Here is a 16,279-nt window from a genome sequence, read left to right on the forward strand (position 1 = left end):
TACAGGCATGGTTTGGGAACAGAGGACTGTACTCATCCCCCACTTGGTGTGCATACACAACCATATATAAATGTTATTATGTTCCATTGGAGACCTATGCTTACACTGTCTACACCCCTATCTCAAGTGTCCCCAATCAGAACAAAATCAAAATGTTCCACAGACTATTTATCTATGCCACAGAGTAACCTGGTAGAGATGACTCTACCAAATGTTTGCAAACAAGAAATTAAAGTGGAGGCGTGTAATACACAATAAGTTGAACTATTTGGACGAAATGACAAAAACTATAGCTTTTTCTTCTGTCATGTGTCCTATGATTTTTTGCTAAACTATATCAGTAGTGTCAGTTTCAATATTCATAATTGACCAAATGTTTCTTCCCTATGAACAATCAAAATAACTACAAACAGAAATCTAAATATTTTAAGGTTAAAAATAAAAATCACACAAACTACTTATAAAGCACATTAACAACAACTGTGCTCACACGCATGAAATGTGGAGGTGAGGTGATAGTTTCGATAATCACTTGAAGCATAGGCACCTGCTTAAAGTACTAGGCCTTCTCAGACTGTTTGGAGACTGTGCGCTCTGTTATGTGTGTTCAAAAACAGATGGGACATTAACAACTCTCCAATGAAATATTTTGTTTTATGTATTCCATTATATGACGATAGGAAACTTTTAATAAATGTATTAACAAAATATATAAGAATAAGGAAATATAAACATATAGTGATAAGTGCAAGTGAATATAAATAGGGCTGAAAAATAATATCGCCGAAGGCAAAATGTATTTTTGTTACCTCTCCAGATATATGTCCGTGCTCTTCAAGACTTTGGTATATGATGTTGTCAATGTCATTTTCAGCAGCAACTCCTGACTCTCGGACACATTTCAGCAACTGCCGGAACTCTCCAAAGTGTTGCCGCTTGAGCAGATGTTTTGAAACTTTAATATAGACTGACGTTGCATCCAACTGAAAATCCTGATGGTTGAAATGGTGTACAAATGGTTAAAACATCAACTAGGGAAGCCCATTTTCCCAAGTATACATATTCTCAATTGACAGTTCAGTATCTAAGAGGTACCTGGACATTAAAGAGCAGGGTCACACATGGCTGTAAGCGTGGGTATGAATTTGAAACTAAGCTGTTTTATGGCCTCTTTTCTATTGCTTGATTTTCTTTATGGGTAAATGCTTAAAGGAATATTTGCCATTTTTGCCAAAATAAAAGCAAACATATGTCAGTGTATTTGCACACTAAAGAATAAGTTACTTACCTTCAGTAACGCCTTATCTGGCAGAGACAGGACAGGATCTAGCCACAGATTCCTTACCTTTTGAATTATCCCCAGGCACCAGACTGGATCCAGAAAACCTAATGAAAGGCATGAGAGTGCTCAAAAAGGAAGCTGGTAAACAAAAGGATAAACCAGTTTGCGGAGCGGGAGGATGGGTGGGTTGGTATGGAATCTGCAGCTAGATCCTGTCTCAACCAGATGAGGCGTTACCGAAGGGAAGTCATTTATTCATCTGATAGAGACATTTAGCCACAGATTCCTTACCTTTTGAATTAGATACCCAAGCAATACCATCCCCGGAAGAGGGTCCTCAAACTGATCCCACTAATGATCTCTGATGAGGTCTAGCTGGTCTGATATAAGAGAGACAGTGACCGGTTGGCTAGGAAGGTATGTGAGGAAAGAAGACGCCACACCAAAAAGAGTGTGGAAAACCTATACAGAACTGAAATACGTAACTATGGGAAAAAACATGGGTAAATGACACCCATGACAGAAGGATAAAGAAGTGTTGGAAAAGAATACGTCATATAATCATAATACTACATAGCTCCCCCAAGGGTAACCAGACCATTAATGGACGTGGCTGAAGTCCAAAGACAATAGCCAATACCAGGATGTGGAAAAGAGACGTCCACAAGGAACCTTGAGAGAAACATAAGTGGCAAGAGCCCACCTTGCTTAGCAAGAACTAGCACAAAAAAGTGCTAATGCCTCAAAGAGACTAAAGAATGAATACTGTCTGCGACAGGATCAGACAATGTACCACAGGTCAAGAACTATGACCTCTTCCCTTGCATCTGCTAGGAAAGAAAGGACGCCAGATGAGTGTAAGGAAGAAACCCCTTGCTTGTGAGGAGAAATACGCCCAACAGATCAGGGGCAAAGCAGAAACCCCTTGCACCATCTCATTAAAAGCACCCAATATGAGGTTCCCTATAAGGGGTACTAAAGTGCCAGAAATATATGTAGGAATGTGTGTAAGGCATACAGACGAAGTACACTGTAGGACAGGGAACAAGGCAACAATGCATCCGCACAATACAAGCAAAATACCCTAATCAGAACTTGGGTAGAAAAGCAAAGGAACACCTTGCATCAACAGGCGTTGAAACCCCCTATAGGGCTATAAAGCAATATGCGTCCCAAATAACGGGGACTATAACCGGTCATTGGCAGTTTAAGAAGTAACAAAAAATCTGCCGGAGGCAGGATCACCTCACCGGGTGCCACCCGTGGGCAAAGCTTAAAAGAAAAAGCCAAAGGACACTGCCCTAGATCGGCGCACTTGAAAGATATCAAGGAGATCATTCCCCGTACAAGTCTAGTATGAGAGGAAGAAGCAGATGGAATACCAAAGCTGGGTTTAAGATTCTGCTCCACCCCGACCGTCCCAAAAGCACATGTTATTTACCTTTGGTAATGCTTTATCTGGTAGAGACAGGATCTAGCCGCAGATTCCTTATCTTAGAATCCTTCCCAGGTGCCAAACTGGATCAGGAAATTATTTTATCAGTTGAACGACTCAGTAGCGTGGTCGTCTCCCGAATGGGACATCAACGGAGTCCATATAATCCCTCCCCCAACGCGCTGACGTCAGTTTCTTCTGTCACTGTTTTCATGCCAACAACGCAGAGCCACTTAGAGAAACAGTCTCTGGAAACAGCGTGACAAAAAGGGAAAAATCTTGTATCAACAAGTACAGATTGCAAGAACTGTAGTAGTATGCAAACTGGGGACAACAGGGCCCTCAGTTTGCAGAGCAGGGAGGATGGGTGGGTCGATAAGGATTCTGTGGCTAGAGCCTGTCTCTACCAGATAAGGCGTTACCGAAGGTAAGTAACTTATCCATCTAATACATCTAGCCGCAGATTCCTTATCTTCGAATCAGATACCCAAGCAATACCATCCTTGGAGGAGGGGCTGTGAACAGACTTCACCAAAGATCCCCAAATAGGAGAAGGCAGTCCAAAAGAGAGAAAGGGACTAGACTATCCAAAAAAGGTAGGTGAAGCAAAGATGCTCACCGAAAGGACTGATCTCTAAGAAGGAATATGGGAATATAGACACAGTAAAAGAGGCAGCCCCAAAAGGTGATGCAAACTAAGATCGGGAAAATGCAAAGGGACCAAGGATAATAGTCCATAGAGTCCAGACTCAAGACCAAAAGGATGGAACATACGCAGCATGCTCAACCGCAGCAAACACATACAACAAATAAAGAGCACCGACCAATCGTCAAGGGACCTATCCTGAGAAACAGATTTTGAAAAAATAGACATCCGGTGATATATTGATAGAGAAAGGAAGAACAATGAATGCTGAAAAGCATTGTTAGGAAAACAACAAAAACGGTAAAAAGAAAATGCTCTTATACTGAGAAACTTGAAGATATATAAGGCATCCTCGGGAATAATGTAACAGAGACACTGTGAGAAGTTGGCCTGGTATATGATGCTCACTAGTTAAAGTGATCACCTTGTACCATGCCAAGCAACCCTTATGGTGTGGTTGTAAGTCAACCTTTTCGGACTAGCTGCCCTAGTGGTAGCGTAGGCTAAGCAGTCTTTGAGGCTAAACTCGTGAAGCGTGTTAAGCCAGCTGTTTTACCAAATGCAACCCCCTTTTATACCAATGAAAGGACACCACACAGATATATATTCAAAATATATATGTATTTATTTCTCAAAGTAACCCCTAGTCTCTTTATGAGCACAGGAGCACAAATCGTCAAACAAGATTACAGTAGAATACACAGAAGTTGCACTTTATATGGATAGGCCCTGGTGGCCGCTCAAACCATATACTAAAATAGTGGTATAAGTACCACGAACAGAAAAGGGAAAAGGCCTAGGGCCTCTAGAATCGCTGGGCCTACAAGGAGCTAACTTCAGTTAGTGACCAGGAGGTCCACGGGTGGCGTGTGCAGAGCAAATAGTCACACGCGTGCTCCCATAGGTTTCAATGGGTGCGTAAAAAGTACAAAGTTACTGCAAAGAGGATCTTCCGGATGGACTAGGAACTCAAGATTTGGAACACAGGCACTAGAGATGTAATACTACACTTGGGCACAGGTGTGCCAGCTTTACCTCACCCACAGGAAGCGGGTGCATAGGCCTCGAAGTGCGTCGGGTTTCTTCTATCTGTTCCGTGGAGCCTGAAGACAAAGATGCTGCAGGCGGTCGGTCCGGGAGAGATGCAGTGGATCCAAGAGTGGATCGGAGATGTTGAAGACCTGTAAGCAGAGGGGACAGTGTTCACAGTCACTAGCCAGTGACCAGCGTGGCACCAGGTGGGTACCAGGCAATGTCGGGTGCAAACAGGAAGAAAGGTGTAGCTTGTCTCTGCAGCCACGTGGTCCCTGGAGGTAGACGACGCCCAGGAGTCGATTCACGAGCTGTCCCACGCAGGCTCTCGCTGTCGGCGGTGTCGGCGACTTGATCGAAGCAAACAAGCCTTGGCAAAAGCAATTGTTGTAGGAGATGAAATAAGCTGATGGTTCTGACCAGCAAGGTCAGAAGGACTGCTCCTTTGGAGGGGAGCAAGGGCCAGTCTGGAGCAACCAGACCAGCGGTGTATTTCTTGATGTTCGTCGCCAAGATGGCTACTAGCCAGCGGGCCAGCAACCGGTTAGGCGCGTCGAGTGGCAAAAATGCAGAAGGGCCCCACGCAGATCGTGGAGATGCTGGAGGGCTCACCTTTGGTGCAGATGCTGCTCGGGTGTTGGGCTTCTCAGATCCCAAAGCACAACTTGGAGGGAGCCTCGGTTGTTGCACTTGTCAGCTTGTCGTGGTCGTTTCAAGATGGCTGGCTCCACGTGTCTCGGTGCCTCCACGGGTCTCCTCTTTTCAGGGACTGTGGATCGGGCGGTGAGAGGTCTGGAGGTCCAGGTCTTGTCAGTCTCTGGGCTCGGGCTCCGGCGGGAGGCGGCGGCAAAGCAGACGTTGATTCGCTGGATGGTGCTTGCGTTAGCAAGGTGGTCACTCCCTGACCACAGGGGAGATTGGCTTCAGTCCTCTGTGCAGCAGAGCGTCGAAGTTCCCGTCTTCTTCTTAGTGTTAAGTTGATTCCAGGATGTCTGAAGTCTTAGGACACAGCTCCTACCTTTAAGCGGATTCTAGGGGCCGGACTACCTGCTAGGTCCCTCCCTATGGGTGGGACCAGGAAGGGGGGTGGTTACACCCCCAATCCTTTGTCCAGCTCGCCCCAGGCCCGGGACTGGTGTGCCCCAGGACCGGTTTGAACTGGCATATGCACCGAGGCTCCTTGTGAGCCACAGGCATGTCTGGTTTCTTTCAAGCCCTACCTGACCAATACACAAAATCCTGTCTGGGGTGGTGCACGCACCTCCCCTGGCAGGAAACCCTTTGTCCACACCTCCCAAGCTGGAAGGACTCCCAGCAGCAGGAGGGCAGACTTGTGTCTGTGGTGGCAGCATCCATTTTGTGGAGCTGAGGCTATGTCTGATTTTACCCGGGTTTCAGGTACTGTACATGTCGTGTCCCTCTAGAAGGGTGGAATGCTAACCCCGTCGCCAGAATTGGCGAGGGGTTAGTATTCCAATTCGTATGACACCTTACTCGACATGTTTTGATAAAGCCAAACCAAAGTTAGCATTTAACCGCGAGGTTCATAATGCACTTAAGAGTATATGGTATGACGATATCTGGAAACAGTAGAAGGAAGTTGTTCCGACCACTGCAGACAGGCTCAGCTCATGCCAGAGCACCATCTCACATGGAACCAAGCACTCTGCCTTCAGGATTGTTAAGGCCTGCCATAGGAGTGACTTATAGGTTGCCAGGTGTCCCATTTAAGGTTAGGTATAGGTATACTACACCTTAGTAAGAGGTGATTACACCAACTTACCGCAGCTGAGTGATCAGCCAGTTGTGTCAAATTGTTAGGCCAAGCCTGGGGTGGCATAATACATGCTTCAGCCCCTGGCAGGCCTTGGGTACACCAATGCCCTGGGTACCTAGTGTACACTGGTACAGGGGCTGACAGGGTGATCCACTTCCAATTGGTTATGCACCTAGGGTGCATAGTTTTAATTTAGTAGAGAGAACTGCAGGCTGGGGGCCTGATTGGCAGGCCCACAGCCTCAATATGTCAAAAACCAGTGAAGCAAAAAGCAAAAATTTGGGGTGACCATAGGATAGCAGACCCTACTCTCCTACAGACACTCACCGAAGAGAAGGAAGGAAACAGACAAGTACAACCAGGAAGGTTGAACCTGGTCACCAAGCGGGGTGTAGGTAAGATGCAGTAACATTCACAGTTCAGACACTCACCCCCAGTCGCAGATCTGGGTTGAATCCATCATCATTCTTTAGCTCACGTCGCCACCTCAGTTCAGACCCAGCTATATGCAAATCAGTCTTGACCCTGAGCCTCATGGGAACAGTCCAGCCCGAACTGCCAAGCCAGGTCTTTCCTGAACCGGAAACATGCATCCTGGGACCGGTTTCAGGATAACACCCTTCATCAGCCAGGCTAGCTTGAATCCAGTGGCAAGGGACCCACGTCTGGGTATACCCTGCCAACTTAGGACGAACAAAGCAAACACAAGGAGATGATGGACGGAGCGCTGAAACTTTTCAGACACTCACCCCCAGTCACTGGGTTGAATCCATAATCATTCTTTAGCTACTTCGCCACCTCAGTTCAGACCCAGCTATATGCAAATCAGTCTTGACCCTGTGCCTCATGGGAACAGTCCAGCCCGAACTGCCAAGCCAGTCTCCTCTGAACCAGAAACAAGCACCCTGGGACTAGTTTCTGGGTAACACCCTTCATCAGCCAGGCTAGATTGAATCCAGTGGCAAAGTGAGCAAGGGACCCACGTATGGGCATACCCTGCCAACTTAGGGCGAACAAAGCAAACACAAGGAGATGATAGACGGAGCGCTGAAACTTTTCAGACACTCACCCCCAGTCTCAGATCTGGGTTGAATGAATCATCATTCTTCAGCTCACTTCGCCACCTCAGTTCAGACCCAGCTATATGCAAATCAGTCTTGACCCTGTGCCTCATGGGAACAGTCCAGCCCGAACTGCCAAGCCAGGTCTTCCCTGAACAGGAAACAAGCATCCTGGGACCTGTTTCTGGGTAACACCCTTCATCAGCCAGGCTAGCTTGAATCCAGTGGCTAAGTGAGATGAGTAAGTTGCCTGGGGAGTGGGAAAGGATCAGAAGCAGTTCTCTCAGTAAGAAGGTGCGGGAGAGTGTGCGGTCCATGACACCAGAAATAAGCATGCAAGCACTGAGAAGCTCTGTAGTATAGCTCGAAGTCCGGGGTGCCCAGTCCACCCATAGAATATGGAAGCATGAGTGTGTCCATCTTGACCCTGCGGGATTTACCCGCCCACCCCAGCCAAACCATCAGTGTCCTAAGGATTTTGAAACAATTTTGCGAGACCACCATGGGAATGTTAGTGAAGAGAAACAGCTGTCTAGGCAAGACTATAATCTTCATCAGAAATATGCGGCCCACCAGGGAGAGTGGTAGCTTGATCCACCTCTCAACATCACCATCACTCTCCAGTTTAGTGATCGCCCTACCATAATTGTCACGCATCACCAATTCTGAATTGGTGTGGACCTGTATACCCAAATATCTGACCGATTCATTAGTCCAATGTAAAGGGAAAGCCAAAGTGAATGGAACCATCGAGGGGGTTAGTGGAAATATGATGGATTTATTCCAATTAATTTTTAACCCTGATATCCCTCAATTTTATAACTTTACGGATTAAAGGGGAAAGGATGGTGGCAGGATCCCGAGCATATAGCAACATGTCGTCAGCATAAGCAGACAATCAAATTATAGCTAGGGAAACGAATACCTCTATTCCCTCAGTGAGTGCGCCAAGGGCTCTGCGACTATGGCGTATAATAAAGGTGAAAGAGGGCACCCCTGTCTCGTGCCTCGGGATACTGGAAATGAAGATGAAACGTGATTACCTGTTCTAACCCTTGCTGTCGGCTGATTATACAATACAGAAATAAATCCAATAAAAATCTCCCCCAACCCCATCCTACTCAGCACTGCCATCATAAAAGTCCACTCCACAGAGCCAAAAGCCTTCTTGGCGTCCGGAAATATAGCGGCCGATTTAAGTTCGGGTTTAACATGCTGCATGACACCGAACACAGTCTGATAATTATGGGGGAGCGTGCGTCCCTGTACAAAGCCAGCTTGCTCTGGGCCGACGAGAGTGGGGAGAAGAGGGGAAAGTCTATTGGCAAGGATGTTTGCGAATATTTTTGTGTCCACATTCAGGAGTGAGAGAGGTCTATAGGATGCACACAAGTGGGGGGGGTTTGTCAGGTTTCAACAGCGTCTCCCTCATTGATTGCAGCATTATGCCAGTTTCTGCAATTTCTTCAAATAATTAACTGAGATGGGGAAGTAGGAGGTCTATATAAGTTTTATAAAAGGGGACCGTAAGCCTATCCACACCCGGTGCACTACTGTCCCACACAAAATTAAAAGTAATGCAAATTTCAGATGCATCAAGCGGCCTCATAAGATATTCATAAGATATTCTCTGTGGGAGATGGTTAGCCATGGTAGTTGCACATGCTCCAGATAGTCAAGAATAGCGGACTCGTCCGCCTTTATGTGTGAGCTATACGGCTCCCTATAACACTGACTAAATTTATTTGCTATATCCGAAGGGTCTTTAAGGATAGAGCCTGTTCCATCATCTAATTCCGAAACTCCCTTCACATTTCCCTGGCGTTGGGTCTGAGTAGCCAACACTGGCCCCTGCCCGTCACCCTCCCCATAGGATTTAGCAATAGCATATATCCCCATATGCTTAACTTCACAGTCTGCTTCTGCGCTGTATTCTTCAAGTGTGTCTTTAAAAGCCTTTGCAATCTGAGGGTCACTACACCCCAGTGGATCCGAATCCAATTTTTTTTCCAGGGATGTGAGTCTGCCCCTAATTGAACGCAAAACCCCGGCATGTTTACTAATAGCGACCCCCCTAATACAGAATTGAAATGACTCCCAGACTGTAGTGAAGTGCCTCACAGAGTCAATATTGACGATAAAAAAAATCAGTGATAGCTGTGGCTAGCTCAGCTCTGAAAGCAGTGTCAAGTAGTGAATATGGGGGAAACCTCCAAGTAAACGGTGCAACAATCCGTGGTGACGTCTCAACCTGTTGTGAGCCCCCTCCTAGCGAGCGCACGTCCGTAGAGGCGGAACACCGCTTCGATTTCAACGACACTACCCAGAATCCCTTGCGCGTCACGTCCGACGTCGCGAGAATACGGCATAAAACAGGCAACAGACTCCCGCGACGCCGTCGGAAATTCTCAGGTCTGGGTGATTCTCCTGCAAAAGTTCCCGTCTTGGTATCCTAGTCTGGTAAGGGTGCCTTGCACCACCTCAATCTTTGTCCTTAGCCAACCTCCGTTGGTGAGCGGCTGCTCGTGCGGAGGCTGGCTCATTAGCGAGTGTCGGCTGGCATTTTCGGCTGGCGACGAGGGAGCGCTGAGGATTTGCTCGGCCTGCATTGTCGGCCGGCGGGGGGAGTTGCCAGGAAGAGCGGCTTACATGCGCTCCATCTTAAGGTCTTTTCCAGGTCCTCCTGAGTGCACTCTATAGGCGTTCCCCAGTGTGTCCCACTCGCATTGAGTTGCTACAGTTCCCACAGAAGCCCGTGTAAGATGTATTACACAAGTACCACATACAGCTAATGTCGTATGGATTAACAAAAGATTACGTTGATAAGTCAAGCATCATTTAAGGGGATGTTCCTACTGTGACTGGATGAATGTGGCTTGCTGTGTTATGTGATTGAAACATACCCACAGACTTGTTAACGGTGTTGTCTCTGGCTCTATCTTTAACAGGGGTTGGTGAGAGTGGTAGAGGTCTACGCTCTATCCCTGTGACGAACGGTGGAGTCTAGAGAAGGGTAGGTTTATGGCAAAAGATTTCAGTGCCAGGCTATTGAAGTGCGATACTGAAAGAGAGTGGGTTCGTGTATATATGGTTATTGTTCTTTCTCTCATTTCTGCAGTGATACCAAAACAAGTCCGCCCACACAGAAGACACCCCCCTCCTTCTGTTTCTACTACAATCCCTACATGGATTATTCTTTTACTTTGCCGGTATAGGAGGTACAGTCACCGGGTCTGGATTATATACCAGGCTTTCGCATAATGTGTTTTATGTGAAGGAAGTGTTTACAGTGTGTGGTGTTCTTTTTCTCATTTCAAATCTCCCTCCCCGCTGTTCCCTTCCTTTCCTTCCCCCACTTGATCCTTCCGATGACCTGTGCCATTATGGCTTGTAGGCTTGGTTAGATCAAGAGGTGGACCACTCATTCATCAAACCGATCCTGAGGACTGGTCAACGTTACACAACCTCTAAGATAATTGGGGAGTGGTCTGAGAAAGTGCGGGGCATGACTATACAGTCAGGGACACAAGGGTAGAGTGACCTATTCATAAAAATTTAGTCGATTCTAGTGTGTGTGTCGTGAGGGGCAGAATAGTGGGTGAATCGACACAGCTCAGGGTGCCTTGCCCTCCATACATCTACCAGATCTAACTATAGTTCTATATCAGTAATGGCTTTGGCAGCAGCCGAGATTCAGCAGCCCTGCCCACCAGACTTGTCAAGAGGGGGTTAAGGATACAATTCAGGTGTCCGCCCTACAGTTGATGTACAGTAGGGCCGTTTGAAATCTGGGCCAGCAGTGACCTATAAAATGCAGGGTCGTCGTAGTTTGGGCCATATATATTAACAACTTGAATATCTAATCCTTTGCTGCGACACCTTGAAATTGCATATCTACCACTGGGATCTGTTTTTAACTCTGTCAGGGAAATGCCAGATTTAGGACTGATCCAAGTGAGGAACCCCCTAGAGTGGGAGGTAAACCCCGCTGCATGAAATGCACCCTGCAGTCGCTTGTTATTAAGGAGGAAATTATTCGGGGCTGAGTGAGTTTCCTGCAATAAAGCGACATCAATGTCATGACGTTTGAGATAAGCTAGTATTTTACACAATTTTCTGAAATCATTTAGCCCCAGAATGTTCCAAGTGATAAACCTGACCTTCCCTGGTAGGAATCGGGGAGTGTCACCTAGTGGCTGCTGCGGACGACTCATTGTGACTTATGCATGTAATCGTGTGAAACTGTTGCATGAAACCCATACACATCATTAGCAAGTACACTGACTGTGGAAACAAAACAACCCTGCCTCCGCCCCACGCAATGTAAACCCCAACTGGGCATTTATGGCCTGAATCCCACCCTGCATAACAACCCAAAATAATACAATAATGTGAGTAAAAAACTGAAAAAGACCATGAAAGTTCTAGGGGATAACCCACAGAGGTGGATGTGGCCAGACATAGCAGTTATCAACAAACAACTAACATTGCCGTCTACTCAGAAAAGATTTTCAACCCCAGGGAACGATTGCACACAACAATAGTACAGTCTTATACTTCTAGGCGTAAGTAATTCTTTAGGCGTCTACAGCACAACCCACCCAAATCGTTGCAAAGAAAAAATAAATGAAGGCAACCTTTAGACCAGAATGGGAGAAATATAACCGAAACATCCCCATTGTATCGTGATCATAAATAACAGCAGAGTATCAGAGGAAAAAAAAAATCACACCCAGAGTTCAATGGATCATCGAATAGAGTCAATCATTGTCATCGAGGTTTCCGCTTGAGCCTGCTTCAACTTCACCAGCGCATGAGGGTTTCTTACTCAGTTTGACCGCCCTCCAGTCCTAGAGAGCTTTTTGTAGCGCCTTAGTGTCCGTGAAGATCCTTGTTGATCCGTTAACCACAACCCTGAGTCTCGCTGGATATAGCACTGCATATTCTATATTCTGTTTGTTGGACTTGGCCCTTATTGTCCTAAAAGTTTATCGCTTTTCCCCCTAGGCTTTTTACTGACAAGGTGTGTCTGAACTGAAAATAATAAATGTTGTGCAATGGTGTACGCACCTTTATTTCCACCATTGTAGAAATGCACCTTTGTAAAATGTCACTTTTAAAAAGGACGCCGTTTCTGGCTGCTTGTGTCGCCTGCCTGAGGTGGGTTGGCGGTCTAGTGTTTGAAGTGACAGAGTGCCCTACACCTCCCCCACAGTGACAGTTGGGACTGGAACTGCCAGAAGCCTTCTAGCCCTTTCTGGTAGGTGGGATGAGGGGTGTATAAATAGCGGAGCTGGGATGCCATGTGCTCAGACGGAGCGTGGACCTGAATGAGAGGGGACACTGCCTGAAGGTACCGCCGCATGGGCCTGTGTGCTGGCCCCTGTGTCCAACTGTACCCCTCTGCTGTCCACAGGGCTAGTGAGAGCCCCCTGACTGGAGTGAGGACCGCAATGGCAGGAGGAGTGCCACTTTATTGGAGATGACTGCTTCTAGGAGCTGCTGTCCTGTACTGATGAGTGCCCACTGTTTGCTGATCCTGCCCAGCCTTGCCTGTCTGCTCTGCTGCCCTAGCACCTCGGGAGCGCTAAATTGGACTTGACTGTACTCCCAGGAGGTGAGGAGCGTGGGCGCTACTTCCTTAGGTGGAACCCTCAATCTGTGACAGCTACCTAGCGCCTCGTGAGCGCTATATTCGAATTGCTGGTGAGGAGAGCTGTTTATTAGAACATACAGCGAGAGCCCACCCCGCGTGAGGACACTATGCTATCTTAAAACTAAAGCGGGTGCCCACCCCGCATGCAGGTGCCTTAAAAATCGGAAGCGGGAGCCTACCCCGCGTGTATGCTGAAAAGCGGGTGCCCACCCCGCGTGATTGCAGTCTTGAGCGGGTGCCCACCCCGCGTGAATGCTGTTTCGCGCGGGTGCCTACCCCGCGTTGTCGTTACGTGGTAGGAGCACACCCCGCACTTCATAACCGCCTAAGATCACCGCTGCGGCCCGAGCCGCCGTCACGATGAGGAGGCTTTGAAGTGCGCCTGGAGGTGGAGGGGGGGGGGGTGCCGCACGACGGAAGCCGCTGCCGGCCGGACCAGGAAGTGGGAGTGGATAGGAGGACGGGAGCCTTCCCCGCCTCCACAAGTTAAACCAGAAGTCCCGGGCCCCACGAGGGGTGGCCCGAGTGAAGAGAGCCCCACGGTGCGGGCAACAGAACCGCTCCGGTTTCCTTCCGGCGCGAGCCCACCCCGCCGGTCCATGCCCCAGCAGTCAGGGGCTGGCGCAGAAGAAGTGCTGCTGTGTTCGGGTTCCCAGGTTAGGAGAGCCTCACAGTGCCAGAGGAAGTCCCGGAGTGCGAGGCCGTCTGGTCCTGTCCCCTGCCACCCACGGAGACCGGCCCCTGACATCCAGAGCCTGGTGAGTGGGGCTCATTGGGGAATCGGTGGTGGAGGGGGCAGCGGGGCACATTGTCGGTGCGCCCCCCCCCCCCTTGTTGGTCCATCTCAGAGGAACGGAGTGGTCATGGGGGTTTTCCCAGCTGCCCCGCTTAGCAGGGGGCAGCTACAACGAGCAGCCACATTGGTTGTGAAGCCCCCGGGGGGGGGCTCCATCATGGACCGGGCCACGGTGTCCCGGGGGTACACAGCGACACCGCAGATGCGGGTCGTTAGAACGCGAGGCATTTTTTTCTCCCTGAGCCTCGGGTCCCAGGAGGAGACCCCCAACTGGCCGGTACTGTGTGGGCCATACAAGTTTTGCATTCCTGAGTCCCTGAGTGGGGCTCCCCAGGGCACAGGGTGCCAGTACTCTTTTTGGGTAAACGCGCATTCGAGTCCAGAAGAGGGACTCCAACCTACACGTGGGGCATTGCTTTGACCATAGAGTCCCGGTGGGGGCTCCCCAGGTGCCGTGGCGCCGGAGATAGTTATGCTAATACTGGTGCCATGCATAATGTTCTGCCTAATGATTTCTGCCTCACGTTAAGGTGCCATGCCTCAGACTGCCAATATGTTTAGGCCTAATGTGAGGGCTGCGGTGATGATGCATAATATGTTATATGCCGAAGGTGTGCTCATACTTTAATTTATGCCCGCGATTTAAGCTAATGCTATTGAGGCCACTGCTGAGGTTTAGGCCTAATGTTGTGCAGGATATGGTTCATATGTCATGCCTGAGGTATTAGTTATGCCTAATGTTTGCCCCCCTAAGGCGGACGCTGCTGAGGTGTTCATAAGGTGATTCCTGCCTGCGGAGGGGGCCTTCCTGTTCACGGGGTTGTGCCTACTACTAATGTTGTTATGCCTCATATGCTTTACACAGATATAATGTGATTTAGGTGTGCAGGGCTGATTCCATGCCTAATATGAATGTCATGCAATGATGTTTTCCTGCCTAATGAACCTACACTTATGCTAATGAAGTTTCTTATGCCAGTTGTCTGCATAATGTGCTTATGCCTGTCCTGATTTAGGCCATTGTGATTTATACGAATGCTTTTATGCATAATGGGCCTGTGATTCATGCTTTCAGGCTACTGTAAGGATGCTGTAGATTTATGCCTAACGCAGTTCTGCTAATGCGGATGTTACACCTATATTACTACTGACTTTCGTTTACCCTGTTGATGCCTGGTGATGATTCTGGCAGCGGCCTGATTGGCCCTGCCCTGTAAATAGTCCCCCTCTGTACATGACTACCTGGTGCCAGTTGGCTCCACGTTCACCACCGTGATTGCATCCTACTGTATTTGGTATAATACACAAGTTATTTTTCATGCAACCTGGTGTGGAGTTTCTTTTTGTAGTGTGCCTGGTGTGTCGCCTGTGAATGCGGCGTGGATGCTTTACACATTTCCTCCTGAGTTTGGCCCGCCCGCTCTGCACCACGCTACCCGTTTCTAACACTGTTCCTTTAGCTTACGCTTCATTGGGACGAATTGTCTCCTGGCTTCCTGAACTTTAAGTGTAAAGTCTGGAAAAAGCAAAAGTTTGGAGCCTTCAAATCTCAACTCGCTAAGTTCTCTAGCCTTCTTAAGAGCAGCATCTCTATCTCGGTAGTTAAGTAACTTAATGATGACAGGGTGTGGGGGGTGGCCGGAGGGGGACAGGGACCCAAGGAGCGCTGCGCACGCTCCACTACAAACATAGGGAAAACGGTCTCAGTACCCAGCAAGTCCCTGAGCAGTTTCTCCGCGAACACCTCCATGACCCCAGTAACAGTTGATTCCGGAAGACCAGTAGGTTGCTGTGCCTAGACCTAGCTTCAAGGTCCTCAGGTTTGTCTTGAATCATTGTTAGGGCTTTCTCCATCTGTTTCTACACACCGTGTACCTCCATTTGCGCATCCTCAACATCTGAGATATGCGGCTCTGACATATCGAGACGTTCTTCATGCTTGTCAAGCCTTTCGGACATGCGCTCCATTCTATATGCTAAGGAGTCAATTTTCCCATCTATTGTAGAAAGGCTTTTTTGCATATTCACCAGAATACGCTTCAGCTTGCTGCCCGTGACCTCACAGTCATTCCCAGATCCGGTAGCTGATGTCCCAGAGGCCTCATCTCTATGTCTAGATTTGCATAACTTTAAGTTCAGCTTTGATTTAGCTTTATCGGTTTACCTATGGTGTAAATGTACACCGCACACAGTGGATACAGCCTCCCGTCTGCCGCACACAGAGACCTAATTCAGGGCAGTGACTATGGGATAACAGCAAATATAGGAGCAAGCTGGCTCAAGGTACAACATACTCCACCCCAGCCAATGGACACTGCTTGCAAAGTACTGCGGTAGCAGAGACAGACCCTTCTGAGGGGATAGCTAACGCGGTTGATTAATCGTGGAAACAATCATCCATCAACGTGAATGACACACACTATCCCCACGGGCACACAAGTCGCAGGAACTCAAAGAGTTGTTTTTGCTAAACAAATTTTTATTGATTTTAAAAACATAGGAACAATTCAGCCAATATATGGAAATCACAGGTTTGAATTCATTCGCACGTTCATTGCATCCCCGGCTCACTGTCCCCACAAAAGTACAAAGAC

General features: G+C 48.1%; 1 protein-coding gene across 2 annotated transcripts in view; it reads right to left on the bottom strand.

Annotated features, from left to right (window-relative positions):
* The window catches only part of ZFYVE26 (zinc finger FYVE-type containing 26), a 740,905-nt gene that overhangs the window by 86,182 nt on the left and 638,444 nt on the right, over positions 1-16,279 (bottom strand). For both annotated transcript variants that reach the window (XM_085627201.1, XM_085627200.1), the window contains one exon: positions 810-992. In XM_085627201.1, coding sequence (XP_085483327.1) covers positions 810-992 — 183 coding nt within the window. The remainder of the gene's footprint in view (positions 1-809; positions 993-16,279) is intronic.

The sequence above is a fragment of the Triturus cristatus genome, chromosome 9 (genome assembly GCF_964204655.1).
Source record: "Triturus cristatus chromosome 9, aTriCri1.1, whole genome shotgun sequence".
NCBI lineage: Eukaryota > Metazoa > Chordata > Amphibia > Caudata > Salamandridae > Triturus > Triturus cristatus.